This window comes from Grammomys surdaster, unplaced genomic scaffold, assembly GCF_004785775.1.
Source record: "Grammomys surdaster isolate TR1022 unplaced genomic scaffold, NIH_TR_1.0 237, whole genome shotgun sequence".
Lineage (NCBI taxonomy): Eukaryota > Metazoa > Chordata > Mammalia > Rodentia > Muridae > Grammomys > Grammomys surdaster.
In genome coordinates this window covers 2,598,043-2,615,808 of record NW_021604682.1, presented here as the reverse complement: position 1 = coordinate 2,615,808, position 17,766 = coordinate 2,598,043, and the positions used below count along the sequence as shown (strand labels likewise).

At 50.2% G+C, this 17,766-nt stretch overlaps 1 protein-coding gene across 1 annotated transcript in view; it reads left to right on the top strand.

The window, feature by feature from the left end:
* The window catches only part of Bcr (BCR activator of RhoGEF and GTPase), a 130,462-nt gene extending 112,917 nt beyond the window's left edge, over positions 1 to 17,545 (top strand). Inside the window, exons 17-23 of the mRNA XM_028773919.1 lie at positions 7,958 to 8,017; positions 9,055 to 9,164; positions 10,771 to 10,910; positions 13,123 to 13,257; positions 14,077 to 14,182; positions 14,500 to 14,662; positions 14,848 to 17,545. Of these exons, the coding sequence (XP_028629752.1) occupies positions 7,958 to 8,017; positions 9,055 to 9,164; positions 10,771 to 10,910; positions 13,123 to 13,257; positions 14,077 to 14,182; positions 14,500 to 14,662; positions 14,848 to 14,937 (804 nt within the window). The 3' untranslated portion in view covers positions 14,938 to 17,545. The remainder of the gene's footprint in view (positions 1 to 7,957; positions 8,018 to 9,054; positions 9,165 to 10,770; positions 10,911 to 13,122; positions 13,258 to 14,076; positions 14,183 to 14,499; positions 14,663 to 14,847) is intronic.
* Positions 17,546 to 17,766: the final 221 nt, after the last annotated feature.

Genomic DNA, 17,766 nt, shown 5'->3' with positions numbered 1-17,766 from the left:
TCTCTCTCTCTCTCTCTCTCTCTCTCTCTCTCTCTCTCTCATACTCTCATATCCTGTCTTGTTCCCAAAGGATTTTCTGCCCACAGGCAGATGGTCAGGTGGTACCCTGGCCTAAAATTGGTTATAAAACCATCTCCCTTTGGAAAAGCAGTAGTCCCGGAGCCTACTCATTTTCTGTCTGGGATATAACCCAGTTTCCAGCTCCTTTCCTGAGCAGTGTATGCACAGGTCCCCCAGGGTTAGCATAGGAGCCCTCAAGAAGGCCAAGCGAATGAGTCCCTACAGGCCCAGTGTAGGATTTCCAGTCCTGAGGAAGGCTATCTGGGCTCTCAGTCCCTTTGAAACTCTATACAGCCCCAGAAGCATCACTAAGGCTCGCTATTTCCTGTTTGATACAAACTGAATCTGGGTCCTCTGCAAAAGCAGTAGGTGATTTTAACCATTGAGATACCTCTCTAGTTCTGGTATGTCTTTGGGTCTTTTGGTGGAGGGGGTGGTTGTTGCTGCTGCTGCTGTTGCTGTTGTTGTGGGTGTTTTGTTTGTATGCTTGGTTTGGTTTTGATTTTTTGAGATGGGATATCTCCTTGTAGCCCTGGCTATTCTGGAACTCACTGTAGATCAAGCTGGTCTCAAACTCAGAGATCCACCTGCTTTTGCTTCCCGAGTGCTGGGACTAAAGGCAGGTGCCACCGTGCCTGGCTCACTATTGGTCTTTTTAAGGAACACAGTGTTTGCACATCTACCAAGTACCGTTACAGATCTGATGGTTAACACCATACAAGCCCTTTGCTGTGTGCCGTATCGACCTCTTTTTTTGTAGTATAACAAAATGCTTGAGGTCGATCTCTACGAGAAAAAGGGTTTCATTTAGCTGAGTTTTGGAGCTGAGAAGACCATCATATTGGTATTGGTAATGATACAGACAAGGGGAGGTTGCATCTCAAAACCAGAACCCAGGGATTAATTTGGGGGTCAAGCTCGATCATGCAACAGCTCGTCCACACTGCCTCCCTAACAACTCTGGAGTCCCGTGAGGGCTTTCCCTCCCCAAAACAGCTCCTTGAGAGGCTTTGTGACCTCACACTAGGCCCCACTTCTGAAAGTGCCCGTGATCTCCACACTGTCACATCGAGAGATGTGCACATCTAGATTGTAACGCGTGCTTTCCCTCTTGCTCACAGTAGGTCTTTTATGGGAGAAGGGAGAACCGAACCTAGGATCTTGCACTGTCAAGCAAGCATTCTGCCACTATCCTACAGCCCGCATGCCTTTCTTAGTTGGAAACAGTCTTACTGATTTGCCTAGGTGAGCCTTGAACTCACAGACAAGCCAGCTGCCTCAGCCTCCTTAGTAGCTGGGATCACGCTTGTGCTGCTTACACCCGGCTGCTGCAAGTCTTGAAGAACACTCATTTGACATCAGGAGACACTTTCCCAAGTGTTTCAGGTCCTCGGGTGAGCAGTGCTGTCTGTGACCAGTTAGCACCAGCACTCATTGCTCTACCTCCCACTCCTTGGCATCTGCCCACAACCCAGGCATTCTTCATATCCCACGCCCTGATACCCTCTTGAAGCCTCAGTTACCCAGCTCACTCCAGGGTATAGAGAGAGTATCTGTGTGTTGTATGGATGTTTCACCTGTCAATTTAAAACCTATGGCCTATGGCTTAGGCAGGAAATAGAAGGTGGGACATCAAGAGGAGAGAGAATTCTGGGAGAGAAGGAGATTCTCTGGGAAGATGTGACAAGCTAGATGCAGAGTACCTGAGCACAGGTAACTAGCCATGTGGCAAAATATAGGCTAGAATAAATGGGGTGTTTTAAGTTAGATCAAGTGAGAGAAGAGCCTAGCTCCATGGCCAACATAATTTTAAATATATTTTTGAGTCTGAGTCTTATTTCTGGGAGGATGGGGCTAGAGGAAGAACCAGGGCTAACTTCTTTACAAGGATGATCCTAAGAATGCCAGCAGACCGGGTGCCTAGCCCCTTTGTGGGTTTATCAGCTTTGCCAAGAGAAATTCAGGTCCCACTAGTTGCTGACTAAAATGACATTCAATTTTCTCCTCGACTCTTGGGAACGGTTGGATTTGAACCAGGACCTCTAAGTACTACCACTAGTAAGCGAGGGGTCTCGGTGAGAAGTGAACAAAACTAGTTTACCAAAGCAGCTTCTTTGAAATCAACCCCCTTGCTGTGATGCCGCCGTATGTTTCCTGATGCATTTGCTTTTCTGTCAGGCTGTCTGAGCGCCCCCGCACCAGCCTAACAAAGAGAAGAGAATTTTCCAGTGCCAGAAAGCAGTAAAGGCAGCAAAGACAGATATACTCAGGATACTTCCAAGAGGGAAGAGACACCTTTGCATAGGGCAGGGCTCAACTCCAGATACAGCACAGGCAAGTGGAAATTTACAGCCAAGGAGCAGAGTAAGGGTCAGTGGGTGGAGATTACTAAGAGGAAACGCTGTGAGAGAGGAGGAGTCTGGCTAGACTAGCCCAATGGGATTTTTTTGCTAAAGGAAGGTCAGGTGAGTAGGCATTACCTGGAGGAAGGTAGAAGACAAAGAACCCAACTAAATATCAAAGATGGGGCAGGGCCTACAACTGTAATCCAGCCCTTTGGAGGTAGAGACAGGAAAAAATCCACAATTTCAAGGCTAATCACAACCACATAGTAGTGAATAATTTGAGGCCAGCCTGGGCTCTATGAGGCACTGACAAAATTAATAATAATAATAATAATAATAATAATAATAATAATAATAATAATAGAGACATAGCTTAGTTGATATGGAGGCTTGAAAGATAATTCCAGAATCCACATTTTAAAAAGAAAGTGGGGACAGGAGTGGGGGAGCCCAGTACAGTGGAGCGCTTGTGATCCCAGAGCTGGGGAAACTGAGGCAGGCAGATCCCTAGGGCTCTCTGGCCAGCCAGTCTATCTTACTCGACAAGTTCCAACTCAGGGAGAGACCCTAACTCACTCAATAAAAACAAGGTGGATAGCACCTGCGAAATGACTCCTGAGGTTGGCCTTGGCCTCCACAAACATGCACAAAGTAAAGCACCCTCTCCAAAAATATATACAGACAGGGTGTATGTTCCTAGAAAAACTGATTTAACAGGATTCTTACTCAGATTGGGATTTTGCACAGGATTTGAAGCCATGCTGAACCAAGCTCAGAGTCTGAATAATATGGTAAAGAGGCTAGTCTCTGTCCATCCCCCAGCCCTGCTGAGCCCCGTGTGACCCAAATGAGTCATAACCCCTCACCCTTCCAGCTTTGTGTCTTTGTATATCCTTTGTATATCTGACGGAGTGGGAGACATGATACATCTGCGGTCCAGTGACGTGTCACCCAGACCCGGTCAGCATTTGGCGCTGTTACTACTGTTACTATTTTGTCACCGTCATTGTCAGTGAAGAGGCACCGGAGACTGTCGGATCCTGCTCCAGCCCCCAATCACCGCCACGGTCGGAGAGGTGAATGGCCTCGGGAGCTTCATTAAACAGGAAGGAACCCAAGCACTTGAAAAGGGTCTAGATGACTCATGCTCGCCTACACAGTGGCTGGCCTGTCTCCTGGCAACAAGGGCTTGTCCGTGTGACCCCAGGAGGAAGGAAGCAGAAGGAGGAGCAGTAGTTCATATCCAGACAGTCAGCCTGGCTCCCTTCTCTGGCCTCCTGGCTTCTTCTCACCTGAGGATACTGCTTTCTGGGTTAGGTATAGCTGGAGAAACCATCTGTGACTTGTCAAGGCCAGGCTTTCCCGATGATGTCGATGCCTTCCATGCGTGCTGTGTGGGATGGGTGCCTAGCTGTCCATTTCTTGCTGCTGGGAGTTGATGGGGAATGCCAACCCTGGCTCAGAAACTGAGTAGAGAGATTGTCCTGTGAGGTGAGGCCGTGTGCTGAGATGGAGAAGACACAGTCCTGAATACCAGAGGGAGGACAGAGGACCGGAGGAAGTCCAGACTCAGGCAGGAGAGCAGGGCCCGAGAGAAGGGCCAGGATGGAAACTGAGGCTCTGATGGTACTCTTCATGCACAGACGATGACTAGGGAGTGCCAGACTTCTGAGGTTAAGATCCTGCCTCGATGTGCTTCTTTGCTCCATAAATGGTATTAACGAACACTTAGTCCAAGAACCACATCTGGAGTCTTTGGTTTCTACCCCTACTCTTTACACAACTGTCCCAGTTGACTTACCTAGTTCCCATTTCTCTTCTTGAAAGATGGGGTTCCACAAGAGAAAGAGCAGAGGGCTATCTCTTTCTGAACCCAGGATACATTAGATCCACACTCCAGAAAGACAAAGGGAGGTGGTGGCGCTGACCTGGACATGGTCACCGGGATGGTGACAGCTATCAGAGAGTCACCAGCAAGAAGAATATGAGCCCTCCCGTGCAGTTCGCACACAGGACCTTGGTCCTTTTCAAGATAGGCCCAACCTTCTGTGGGCCATCTAAGCAAACAAAGCCATCATCATACACCAGAGCCTGGTGTATGCCCTGGTGTTGCCCCGGTGAGGAAGAACCTATGTGCCAGGCCCCAAGAGTGCCATACCATGAAGACATTTATCCACAGGCTGCGTGATTTCTGGAGAGACTCAAGATACTACAGATGTGCCAAAAGCCAGGGCCAACCTGCTGTAAGGTCACACTGGCATCCTCAGATATCACTGATGGAGGGACCAGGTATGGATGTAGGGAGATCTTCACAGGAAGGGACACTAGATGCATCTTCAGGTTATACCCCAAGGCCAGCAGTTACCCAGGATTCAGGAGATGCTTCAGCTAGGAGGATGCCATTCAGCAGCCTGACAGCATGTGGTCAGGACAGGGACAGGATTCCTGAAAGCACCATCCTCAGCTAGGGCCACCATGCAGAGGAGACCATCAGACTCAGTAAAGCCAAGGCTTCTTGGAGCCTTGTACCCATTAGAGATTTCTCCATGCCCTCTTCTCTTCTCTCATCTCCATTCATAAACTTTCTAGGCTGCCAAATTCTCATAGCCCTGTTCCTTCCTGGAGGTTAACGTTATACTGAGTCGTAGAATCTTGTCCCATTTTTTTCCTCTTGTGCCATCTCTCCTAACCTATGTGTCCTGCTGGGGTTATGACTCAGGTTCCCACACAGCCATCTGGGTAATAATAGCTTTTGTCTTTAGAGATGTATTCATTCTCCACATTTCATATCAACAGAATCATGCTAGAGGTAGTCTTCTGTGACTGTATTTTCTGGGTTCTTTTTGGGGGGTGGGGCGGGAGATGTTTTATTTTGGTTTTGAGACAGGGTTTCTCTGTATAGCCCTGGCTGGCCTGGAACTCACTCTGTAGACCTGGCTGGCCTCGAACTCACAGGGTTCCACCTACCTCTGCCACCTAAGTGCTGGGATTAAAGGTGTGTGCCATTACTGCCCAGATAACTATTATTTTTAAGGGTTATCATCATCATTATATTATTAGTATTACCATTAGTAGCTAAATAAAATCACCCTGTCACGGCCCACAGTTTTTGTTTCTCTGGTCACGTGACTTGCTTTCACCTTTATCATGGTTGGTGCTCCTGTGACCCCCTTGCTTGGTCTAAGTCAATATGGGCAATTGTTTTCCAGTTGTAGGTTGAGACTCCAGGGCCAGACCAGTTCCTGCCCTGGTTGAACTTGGGCTTTACCAGCTTGTCCTGGTGTAGACTAGGCAGTCTTGCAGGCATCCACCAGACCCGCTGATCACAGCTGTTCTTCTGAGTCCCTGCCTGATCCAGTCCCAGGGAGACAGTGTGGTACAGGTTGCCCTTCTGAGGCCACTGTGTGAGCACATATGCTGGCTGTCTGGTGCCTGTGTGGGGCAGTGGTACCATGCAGCCACAAGGGCATCAAGGGCTTCAGCGTCCCCCTGCACCTCTTCCACAGCCCTTCCCTCTCAAGGTCTTCCCCCTCAGCCATCAGGTTTTTCCAAAGCCCAGCCTCCTGCCTGTGTATTTCTCTGAAACTTTAACTGTATGGGGAAGCGTGCCAGCCTTTAATGTTTGCAGTGGAGCCAAGCCCGCCTCGCCCTGTAATTCTTTACAGGGTTTCTGCTCTGCTAAGCACGATCTGTCCTTTGAGGCGAATCCACCTATTCAAAGGCTTCTGTGAGGGTTGACTGCTCAGACACCAACGTGAGCTACAAATGGGGACTGACACCAGCAGCTCCAGGCAGAGTTAAATGCTAGGTCTCTACTTGAGAGCAAACCTTGTCCAGATTAGGAAGGCTACAGCAGCTTGCCTGCAGGGAATAGGTCGATAACTCAGGATGCTCTCTGACCCGATTCCTCTGGAGGCAGTACGTGTGGTGTTGAAGTGTCCGCAGGCCTTTCAGACATTCTTTCGATGCACTACCGGCTTGAAGCGGACTGGCCAGCAACACACATGTTACTCAGTGTCTCTAAATTTGGACCACCGGAAGCCACCACTTGAAAAGGAGACTCAACGTAAGAGGAGACTGTGACTTATCTGAATTCCCGTAACCAATGGACTCTGGAGTAGGAGCTGGTTTTCCCATATACTGACAAAAAAACAAACCTGGAATGTATGGGTGATGGGAAACCCTGACCTTGGCTGGCCCAGCTGTAGGGTGGAGCTTCCCCGAGAGCCTGCTCAAAAGGAGGCAGAGGCCAGGAACTCACCACTGCCCTGCCGTGCGGCTTCAACTCCATGAGCCTCTTGCTGCCTGACCCCCATTGCCATGAAGGGCCTCATTCGGTTTTTCTACCCGAGCCGGGGAAGCCGGAGCCGGATAACCTCTGCTGAAAAACAGCTGTGTGCCCGGGGCACTGCCCTGTGGACTCACGTCCGATGTCTGGTGTGCAGGGGCAAGGTGGGCCAGTCAGGACCTGGGATTTCCCAGGGGGGCTGAGAGGGGTGGGACGAAGTCACCCAGATGTGTCAGACAGCTGTTCTCTTCGACCTATCGCTCAACCTCACCTGATCTTTGAACTGCTCATCCGTGGCCTTTGTTGATCTTGGTTTCTAGGGTAGAGGGGTGTCATAATTTCTGTCCTAAGATGGGAAGGGAAGGATATGTCTCACTCAGCATGTTTCTAAAGAAGGAAGGGGCACTGTCCTTGGGCAGCCAAGACACAGGTAGGCCCTGGGATTCTTACAAGGAACTCTGAACCCAGGGCAGGGAGCTGCCCCACACCACAGACGCCCACCCTGAAAGGAGCTTAGTTCTTTGTAGAAAGAATCTGGGGGGAAGTAGTGGTTGTTCCACAGTCTCCTAATTTGGGGGTACGAAATATAAAAATGAGGGTTTCTTGCCAACAAGGGTTAGCTCTACCACAGAGGCACCCCCAGTCCCGGATGGCGTTGTTTTCCAAGGACTCCCAGTTGCTTGTTTATCTAGCCTAGCTAGTGGCCTCTCCAAAGCCTCCTGTGACAGCTAATGGGTGCTCATCAGAGTTGGGGACAGAGCTTCCACAGGTCAGGGTCTTGTGGCAGTTCGGAAGACTGCTTATTTTGGTGCCATTAAATGGTAGGTTAAGACCGGCTGCTGGATAGTGTTTACCAAGATCGAAGTTACAAGGGCACGGGGAGGCTTCATCTGATGTGGAGTGTCGTACTGTATCCTTCTGGGCGTGGTACAGGGCAAGCATGATTGTGTCAACTCTTGACAGCGTTCCCTATCATGGTCACCACTGAAGTTGGTTGTTATAACCAGGTGTTTGCCCTCCATTCAGATCTAACAGCACCTCTGGCAAAGGGAAGCAGGACTTAGACTCCATGTGGGGTGGGGTTGGGGGACAGGGTTCCTGGCTGTGAGCTGTGGCACCCCTAATAGGTCAGTTCCCCTCCCTGGCTACAGTAGGACTCTGCTTTCCGTGTTAGAGTATAGAACAGCAGCAGTGTTGGCCACTGCCAGGCACAGCCTCCAAGCTGACCTGAGGGCCTTTTGTAATCATGCGTGTTTGGTTTCAGCTGGACCCCCAAACCCTACAGGACAGAGACTGGCAGCGGACTGTCATCGACATGAATGGAGTAAGTGCCCGTAGGGGTCTGTGTGTGTCCGTTTCCCACTGAAAGTTAAAGCAGACCCAGTTCCATCCAGAGCCATCGTGACACTGCCAAGCCTGAGATGATTGCTGAGGAGGAGAGAGGGCCCCAGAGGGCGAAGGAAACCCCACCAGAGCAGGAGTGTGGTGTACAGGGCAGAATGGGGAACCTCCGGAGCAGGAACAGTGCGTAGGAAGGAATCCTCTCTAGTTAGTGTCTAGTTGAAACCCAGACCCTGCGCGATGTCCTGAAAGATAAGCGGACCTGGGGACCCTGGGACCAAACACATCTCACGGACCACCTAAGATCCGCAGCCATAGTCTTAGGCTATCTCAGAAAAATATATCCAAAAAGATTGGAACTAGATCAGTTTTAGAGATTTTTTTTTCTTTTTCTGATTATGGGATATTTGCATGTACATAAGCAGTCTTGGATTGGGGACCCAAATATAAATAGGAAACGTATGTGTATAGCTGTGGGGGCGTAACTGTACACATCCTAACTCATTAGCAGGGGGTCAGTTGAGTGTGGACCCTCCCCATTGTAACATCCTCGTGTTCAGGAGGTTTATGGTTTTGGAACAGTTTAGATTTCCAGATTAGGATGTTCTGACCTGTTCCCTTTTTGTGATGGGATCTATTTTGGTGTGGGGAAGCATTGTTTGGTTGTTTTGCTTTCTTTTGCTCTGTTCTTATGGTTCCAATTGTTTGAACCCAGTACCATGTACATAAAATAAGTGTGTGCACTACACACTCCAACCCTGTCTATTTTTCTTTAATTATTACTTTAAAAAAGAAAGGGAAATATCCACAGTGTGGGAGGAGACACTGGAGAAACAAATCCTTTATGTCCCATATCGCCCCTGGTTCTTCCTGACCCACAGGGGCTTGCTACACCTCACTCTGGGCCCTGTTTGCTCTGGGAGTGAAAAGGGTTGTTGGGATAGGACCTTCAGGGGCCCTGAGATATCAGCCCACAAGCTCCAGAGCGTGAGAGACCCATGCTTTTCCCTTCTGCTGCAGATTGAAGTGAAACTCTCGGTCAAGTTCACCAGCAGGGAGTTCAGCCTGAAGAGAATGCCCTCCCGCAAACAGACAGGGGTCTTCGGTGTCAAGATTGCTGTGGTCACAAAGTAAGTGGTGAGAAGCGTGGGCTTGTTCGCAGAGGACACTCAGCAGGTGTGTCTGAGGGAAAGACTGGACCTGTTCTCTCAGTGTGTGGCCATGCTAGCTGGATGGGGTCGGAGTAGAGGGGTCACCCCAGGGATGACCGAGAGACTGTGAATCTTTGCTTAGCCACCTTCATTTGTTTATTGCAAAACTAGCTCAGGAATGTCCTCGCCTCACGGTCAGGAACTGCCCAAGTTCAGGACTTGCTTCCCTCCTGGCTTGGGGTGTATTGTGATCCCACGCTCCTGTGGAATAATTTGAACTTCTGCCCCTTTGTCATGAGCCCGTTGCCAGGAGATGCCTGTTTGTTGGTTTGAGGGTAACTCTTGGGGAGACAGGCCATTTCCTCCCCAATTTCATTCACTTCCTCAGGATGGAATACTGACCGCATCACTCATGGCCCAGGCGCTGACACAGTCTGGTCCTAGCTCTTTCCAGAAAAAAAGGATGTCCACTTTGGGAAGGAAGACACCCCCCTGCCTCTCTCATATAACTACATGTTGGGACTTGGAAAGGATTTGGTGGTGCTTCTGAGTCTAGCTATAAGTAAAACTAAGCTCACGCCTCCATTTAGCACTGGTTTCTGTCTTCAAAGCATTCTGGGTCCAGAGTTGTACCAGGAGGTCAGAGGTTGTCATTAGAAAAAGCATTTGAAATGGCAAAGGTTACCTACTTGGGTAACCTTGAAGAGTTGTACATGCGTGTCTTGGTTAGGGTTATTGTTACTGCAATGAAGCACAAAGACCAGAGAAACTTAGATAGGAAAGATTCTGTTCGGAAGATTACACTTCCGTATCGCCGTTCATCGTTGAAAGAAGTCAGGCCAGGAAACTGGAGGCAGGAGCTGATGCAGAGGCCATGGAGGGATGCTGCTTCCTGCCTTGCTCCTGATGGTTTGATCAGAACCCAGGACAACCAGCCCAGGGATGGTATCACCGACAATGGGCTAGGTCCTTCCCATGATCACTAATAAAGAAAATGCCCTGCAGGTTTACCTATAGCCCGATTTTATGGAGGTGTTTTTTTTTTTTCAATTGAGGGTCACTCCTTTCAGATAACTCTAGCTTGTGTCAAGTTGACATAAAACTATCCAGCACACAGCAGATGCGAGTGTCTGCCCTGTGCAAGACTTAGCTCTCAAAGAGCCTCAGGGGATTTACTGCACAGCAGTCAGGAATCTGAGCTAATACCTTGTTCAACTTCCCATCTTAGAGGTGAGAGATTTTTTTTTTCAGGGCTCCAGGAAGCTTTTGGTTCATTCACAGCCCAGGCTCTATACTTCCTAGGCCAGTGTCACCTAAAAAAGCCTCCAAAGTTAGAGACCTAGCTCAGAGTACTTACCTTACCTTACCTGTAAGGTATGCTCGAGTGCCCTCCAGCACCATGGAAGAAAATAACACAGCCTCCTGACCTTCCCCACAAGGACATACGTAACTTGCAATATGATTGGATGCTTTTGTTTCTTAGAAAGTTCCTGATAAAATATATGCAATATACCTGAGAACTCATAACAGGAAGGAAAGCTTGACCAAGCACTCAAACCCTACACACTTTCCTTTCCCCCTGCAGGAGAGAGAGGTCCAAGGTACCTTACATTGTGCGCCAGTGTGTGGAGGAGATCGAGCGTCGGGGTATGGAGGAGGTGGGCATCTACCGTGTGTCTGGAGTGGCCACAGACATTCAGGCACTGAAGGCAGCCTTTGATGTCAGTGAGTATTGCCCAGCCAGTGTGGAACATATGGTGGTGTCCATACTGAGACTCCCAGAGGGCCTAGCACATCACACTAATGGGTTCCAAGTTTGCTTTGTCTACACAGTGATTCCCTGTGTCAGGTAGATGATTGATTGATGATTAATACCGAACATACCTATAATCCCAGTGTTTGGGAGGAAGAGGCAAGAGAGTTGCCACAATGTCAAGGCCATCCAGGGCTGTAGAGCAAGACCTTGTCTTAAAAGAAAATAAGTAAAATAAAATGACTTGAGAGCTAATGTGGTCTGGCCATGTCGGTAGGTGTTGGCCTCTGTAGTTGCGGCTACTCAGGAGATTGAGACAGGATCACTTGAGTTTAGGAGTTCAGGTCCCGCCTAAAAAAATCACATCTCAAAAGAAAAAGAAGAGACTGGATAGACAGATGGCTTAGGAAAGAGCACATACTGTTCTTGCACAGGGCCCAGAATAAGTTCCCAGCACCCACAATATAGCTTACAACCACTTGTAACTTTAGTTACAGAAGATCCAGAGCCCTCTTCTGGCCTCTGTGGGTACTGCATGTGCACATAAACTCAGGCAGGCACACACAGATACGTGAAAATAACAAGTAGCTCTTTTAAAAAGAAGCGAGTCCTTCAAAGGTCTAGCCACAGCCGCCAAGCTGGACCATGGCTGTCTTTGGGATGTTGCCTGATGGCTTGGAGTGGACAGGAGATGCTAAATCCCAGTATCCTGTGACTATGACCCACTTGAGGGTGGTGTGGGACAATGGCATGGATATGACCCTGGTGCTGTCTTGTTTCTCTACCTGCCTCCAAACCCCTCCCACTCTGTAAGGGAGACAGAACTATCCCAAATGCTAAGCTAGACCCTCAGACCCTCAGAGGATCAGTTTTAGTTAAGGTTTCTATTGCTGGGATAAGACACCAACAGCAAAAGGAATTTGAGGAGGAGAGGGTTTATTTCAGGTTGCAATGCTCAGCTCACAGTCTGTCATGGAGGGAAGTCAGGGCAGGAACTCAAAGCAGGGACCTGGAGACAGAAATTGAAGCCAAAGCCATGGAGGAGTGCTACTTACTAGCTTGTTCCTCATGGCTTGCTCAGTCTGCTACCATATACAACCCAGGACCACCTATCCTAGGATGGTGGGCGGGGCTCCCAGTGATCGAGACCCTTACCTGTCAGTCATCCACCACGAAAAGCCCTCAGGCCAATCTAAACATTTTCTTTTTCCAGTTGAGGTTCCCTCTTCTCAGATATATGTAGGTTTGTTTCAACTAGACGAAAACCAACCAGCACAGGGGCCTTTCTCAGCATCCCCAAAGAACAAGCAGACAGAAATAGGATTCAGTAGGAGGCTGTACTTGCAGTCTTTATACCACCGTCTTGGCCTGGGGCGTTAAGGACCCAGCACTCTTCAGCTTCTCTGGGCAAACCAGAGCAGGCTTTCTGTCTTAGATAGGGTTTGTATCGCTGTGAAGAGACACCCTGACCATAGCAACTCTTACAAAGGAAAGCGTTTAACTGGGGCTGCCTCATAGTTCTGAGGTTCGATCCATTTACTGTCATGGCAGGAAGCATGGTAGCGTGCAAGTAGACACGGTGCGGGAGAGGAGCCAAGAGTTCTACATCTGGATAGGCAGGCAGCAGGAAAGAGAGAGCCATAGGGTCTGGCTTGAGCATCTGAAACCTCAAAACCCATCCCCTACGGCGCACTTTCTCGAACAAGGTCACAGCTCCAATAATGACACTCTCCTATGAGTCTGTGGGGGCCATTTTCATTGAAACCACTATATTGACTCTCTGGGGTTTGAGAACCAGAGGCTAAGGCCTAAGAAAACACCTAGTGTGACCACTTAAGTGACCCAAATAGTTCCAGTGCCTTCCAGTAGAAGCTGCCACCTGGGCAGCTGTTTTGTAGAGAACAACTCCTAGCCAGGCTCCATGAGCTAGCTCTCTACCTCCTGGCCTGCCCGCCTCTGCAGCTGGCGGCCCTTCACGGAGCAGAGCAGAGGTATGGGGCAGAGGTGTAGAATACACTTACTTCCCAGCAACCCTGCCCAGACACAGTCACACAGATGCTTGGGGGGAAGGGGTGGGGGGACGGAGACATTTGTCAGCATGGTGGTAACTGCATTAGCCCAGGCAGGTTGCTGAGACCCAGACCTGGGATCCACATGGAGGCTCCATTTCCATGTTCTTTCCAGATAACAAGGATGTGTCGGTCATGATGAGCGAGATGGATGTGAACGCCATTGCCGGCACGCTGAAGCTCTACTTCCGAGAGCTACCCGAGCCCCTCTTCACTGATGAGTTCTACCCTAACTTCGCAGAAGGCATTGGTGAGCCTCGATGGCCCTGACCTCTCCCCTGTGCCGGCACCGTTAGGAGAGAGAATCAGACGGTTACCCTCTACTCTGTTTCCCACCTGAGAGTGTTGCCTGTGCAGTAGGGGGGTGGGGAGACACAAAAACCAGGCCATCTCTGACAGCTGCCTGTGTCCTCTCCTCTGGTACAGCCAGAGGGTAACCAGTCTGTGTGGCCATGGTCATGTCCCGCTCTGGAATCCTGCTAGCCACAAGGAACCCAGGTCCTGGGCCAGTCAAGCAGAGATTCAAACCCAGCCTTGGCCTTTAGTCAACCTGGACGATGGTGCCCAACTAACACAGGACACAGACATAGCCCTTACCTCACCCTTAGGGTGACCCAACCTGTAGGGCCTGTTCACCACAAGACCTGGCCTCTCAGGTCTGAAAGTGCCCCTAGGGTACACATGAAAATAAGGGAAGCTCTCGGGCTGGGGGAGGGGCCTTCCTATGTGCTTATAGCAGCAGACAGTGCCCCCACCCCATCCCCCAGCACAGCCCTGCCCATCCGTAAACATCAGCCCTCAGGATACCTGTTGTACAGGTGTGTGGGTTGCCGTTGCTGCTTTTTGATGAGAGAAGGCTTTTCGGGTATCTCCCATGCTACGTAAGCTACCGCCACAGGGTCTTCCTCAGTGGGAGTTAGTCTAACTGTGCGAGTGACCTGAGACAACGCTGGGGGCCTGAACTCCACAGTATTTTCCAGCATAGACTCTGAGTGTTTCATCTGACATCCTCACAAGAGGTCTCAGGATTGTGCTCTGACCCTGGGAACTGAACCCCCTCCTTCTGTAGCTCTTTCAGACCCTGTCGCCAAGGAGAGCTGTATGCTCAACCTGCTGCTGTCCCTCCCGGAAGCCAACCTGCTGACTTTCCTCTTCCTCCTGGACCACTTGAAAAGGTAGAGCCTGTTCTCCCATGCAGCCCCAGACCCCTGGAAACCTGGCACCAAGGGCCTTCTCTCCTGCTCAAGTCTGCAGTTAGTTCCCATGCTAGAGACTAGAGTCAAGGCCATCCCTCTCCTCGGCACCATGACACTAAGCCACAGCCAGCATTGAACGTGTCCTTCACTCCCAGATCGTGGCCCAGAGCTGTCCCAGCTTCACACTAGACTTGGGTTCTCAATCCCAGGCTCCTCATACTCTGGGGGGTGGGGAATCTTTACATCTGCCCTGAATGTAATGTTGAAATAACACCCTCTGCTCTGGCTTTACACAGGGTAGCTGAAAAGGAGACGGTGAACAAGATGTCCCTGCACAACCTCGCCACGGTCTTCGGCCCCACGCTACTTCGGCCCTCAGAGAAGGAAAGCAAGCTTCCGGCTAACCCCAGCCAGCCCATCACCATGACTGACAGCTGGTCCCTGGAGGTCATGTCCCAGGTATAGGAAACAGGCTGTAGTCCATGTTACCCTGGCTTGACACTTAGGCCCCGCTCACCTACTGGTCTTTCAAGCTCAGGTCTAGTCACCAGCAGGGTCCCTTAGTATCTGAGTTGTGTGAGCCGAGACAGGCTTCCCACCTGCAACCCTCTTACGTGTTCGCCTCTCCCTTCTCTCGGGAACAGGTCCAAGTGTTGCTGTACTTCCTGCAGCTGGAGGCCATCCCTGCCCCTGACAGCAAGAGACAGAGTATCCTGTTTTCCACTGAAGTCTGACAGCCTGGTGTCAGTCATCTCATTAAGAGGCCTACAGAATGACCTGGAAACCTGTGACGAGAGAATCCACCCACGGGGCGGGAACGAGACCCTTCCTGCGGTGTAATTTAGCCATTCCGAAGCTCTGGGCCATCTGCCAAGAGACAAGTACCCAAAGCAAAAGGCCAAGGGGGACTACAGGAATCCAGGTGTGCCTGCAAGCCCCAGGCTGGCCCCAGACTGTACCTTTCCCTTGTTGCCACCAGAGGGCACCCCAAGCCAGCCCATCTGCAAGCCTGCATACAAGGGAAAAGAGGCGGAGAAGAGAAGTGGTTTTTACGAATCTAATTTATCAGAGTTTTAAAAAAAAAATCTCTACTGGATCGTTTGTTCTGATGCACCCTCTCTGGGGAATAGGGACACCATCAGATCCCTTATTATTGTGTCTTGAATAAACACTGCTGCTGCTTCCTACTGTGGGGACCACAGCCATGTCCCTCTGTCTAGGTGGGGATGCTTTCCCTTCCCCCTGACTTAGAAATTCCGCTGTATGTGTGACAGGGTCTGAGCTGCTGAGTCAGCACTGTAACATCTTTAACCCTTGCTGCTTGCTCTGTCTTCCCAGAAGAATGTCTGTGCAGAAGTAGGTCAGGCTACTCTTGGCTATTCATGGCACCTCTCAGGGGTGTGCTCCTTCACAGCCCAGAAGTGTCCAGGGACCTGACACAGGAAAAGGAGACCTTGGTCATCACGCACCTTAACCATTCCTTCTGTGGAGAGAGTGACTGTGCCCACTGATCCTTACTGCCTGCCTGGCATTGGCACTCCCTTCTGTCTTACAAAGGCTGTGATTTCTCTGGCCTGGCTCTGACTGCTGTCTCTGTCCCTTCGTGCCCCACATAAGAGATCACTCCCTCTCCTTGCTCCAGACTGAGCAGACTTGGTTACCTTTCTTCCACGTTTCTGCTCCGTCTGAAGCAGCAGCTCCCTCTAGTGGCTTGTTTTAATACTTCGATCCGAAATAGCTTTTTGATACTTGAATATTTTTAAGTTTTATACATAGTTTCTAACTTTTTTTTCCTAATGGATTCAGACACCTAATAAGATACTAGAATGTACAGCGAGGACGGGCCGTATCCAGGCAGTATTTTTGTCTTCCTTCGAGAGCCGGCTTCGTTTTTTGTTTGGAGTCATTTCTGATAGTCTCTGGGACATCAGAAATATGGGAAGAAGGTTTAAGAAAGTCAGGCCTGGGAGTAGGAGCAGCTGCCCCAAAGCAGATTGAATGCTAACCCACCTGTGCTCTCCTACCTCCCTCCCTGTAGCTGGGTGGGAGTCAGGGTGGTCTCTTACTGGCCACCCTACTTAGCAAAAGAGAAAGGGGGGAAACCACTGATTGTTTTTAAGAACGAGTTCCATAAATCCTCACATCATTTTTAAAAGGGTAGAATCCCCACCTTGGGAGACAGAGGCAGAGTTGCCACAAGCTCAGGACCAGCCTCGGCAGCGTGGTACTTATCAGGGCAGCCAGGACTACAGTGCAGGGCCGTCATACAAGGGCCTCAGAGTAGATGGGCAGAGAAGAAAAAGGCTGAGGAGAAACTTGACTCCTGAGCTGCTCCTGCAGGGAGGCATCATTTAGGGGTGTAGACTGCTTGTCACGTGAGGACTCCTGCACCTGGTCACGTACTCCACGGGCCCTCCCATATCTGGAAGGTAGGGATGCCCACCAATGGTATCTACCAACCCCTACAGCACATGGGGATCCCTGAGAGGCAGAGCCATGTGTTTCCCTTCCGTGTGCTCTTGATCCTGCCTGAGGTATTAGACAGGAAACAAAAGACCCCACAGGGTCTCTGTCTGCATACAGTGTTTAGTTGGCTTTTTTTTTTTCTCTCAGCAGAGCTGCCCATTGGTCTGTCCTTGAGCATTTTTGGACCCAGTGGGCTCCTCTAGTTTGGCTGCCCATCCCAGTCTGTGTTGTAGGCTCTGGCCCTGTAGGGGGAGCACTTCTGAGAAAAGCCAAACCCAGCTGTTGTTTCTGCACTCCCCACCCCGACCCCCTTTGTCTCTTGATTTGCTGCGTCTGTCTGTCACCTCGAACTGGAAAGCAATATATCAATGTGCCAATGTGCATTCCCCAGCCCATCCCCTGCCTCGGTTCACTTTATTTATATAGGTTATGTGTTGTTTGATGATGGAATGAACATCCTCCTGTTTTTCTAAAAAAGTGCTCCTCCGTCATCGGGCCACGGTGGCAGTGACTGGGGCTGCCTCTCTTACCGCCTCTCACCTCGCAGGCCTCTTAAGCTGGCAAAGAAAATAACCCGGCGTTGTCCAGGAGTGGGGTGACTCGGCTTGCCCTTTGCAAAGAGAATGATGGCCCCAGTCCATTGTGACCGCCCACCAGGCATGACTGCCAGACTCTAAAGGAAGAAGTGATACTTTCTTACCTTGGAACCTGGGTCCTGGGCACAGTGGGCTTGGCTTTCCTGGTGGTAGCCTGGCCTCCACAGTGGGTGGATATTCTCTTAGTCGTGGTCCTGCTTTTGAGCTCAGCTGTCTGTACTACTCTGTGCCGGAAGGACCACGGACACTCTCATTAAAGTCTCCTGAGACTACTTCTTCAGTGTGTGGTGGTTTCTAGTCAGTCAGTCGCCTCTTGAATTTGAAAGCCCTGTATTCCTGGGGCTCGACAAAACTAGAACCTGCAAGCATAGGGAAGAACCAGTGTTATAGAGCTCTCGCTGTCCAGTCAGGCTGTCGGTCGGGGAGGAGGGGTCTGCATACACCACAGTGGGAAATCCTGCCTTAGTGGAATTGGGGGCCCACAGGTAGGTGCCAGGCAGG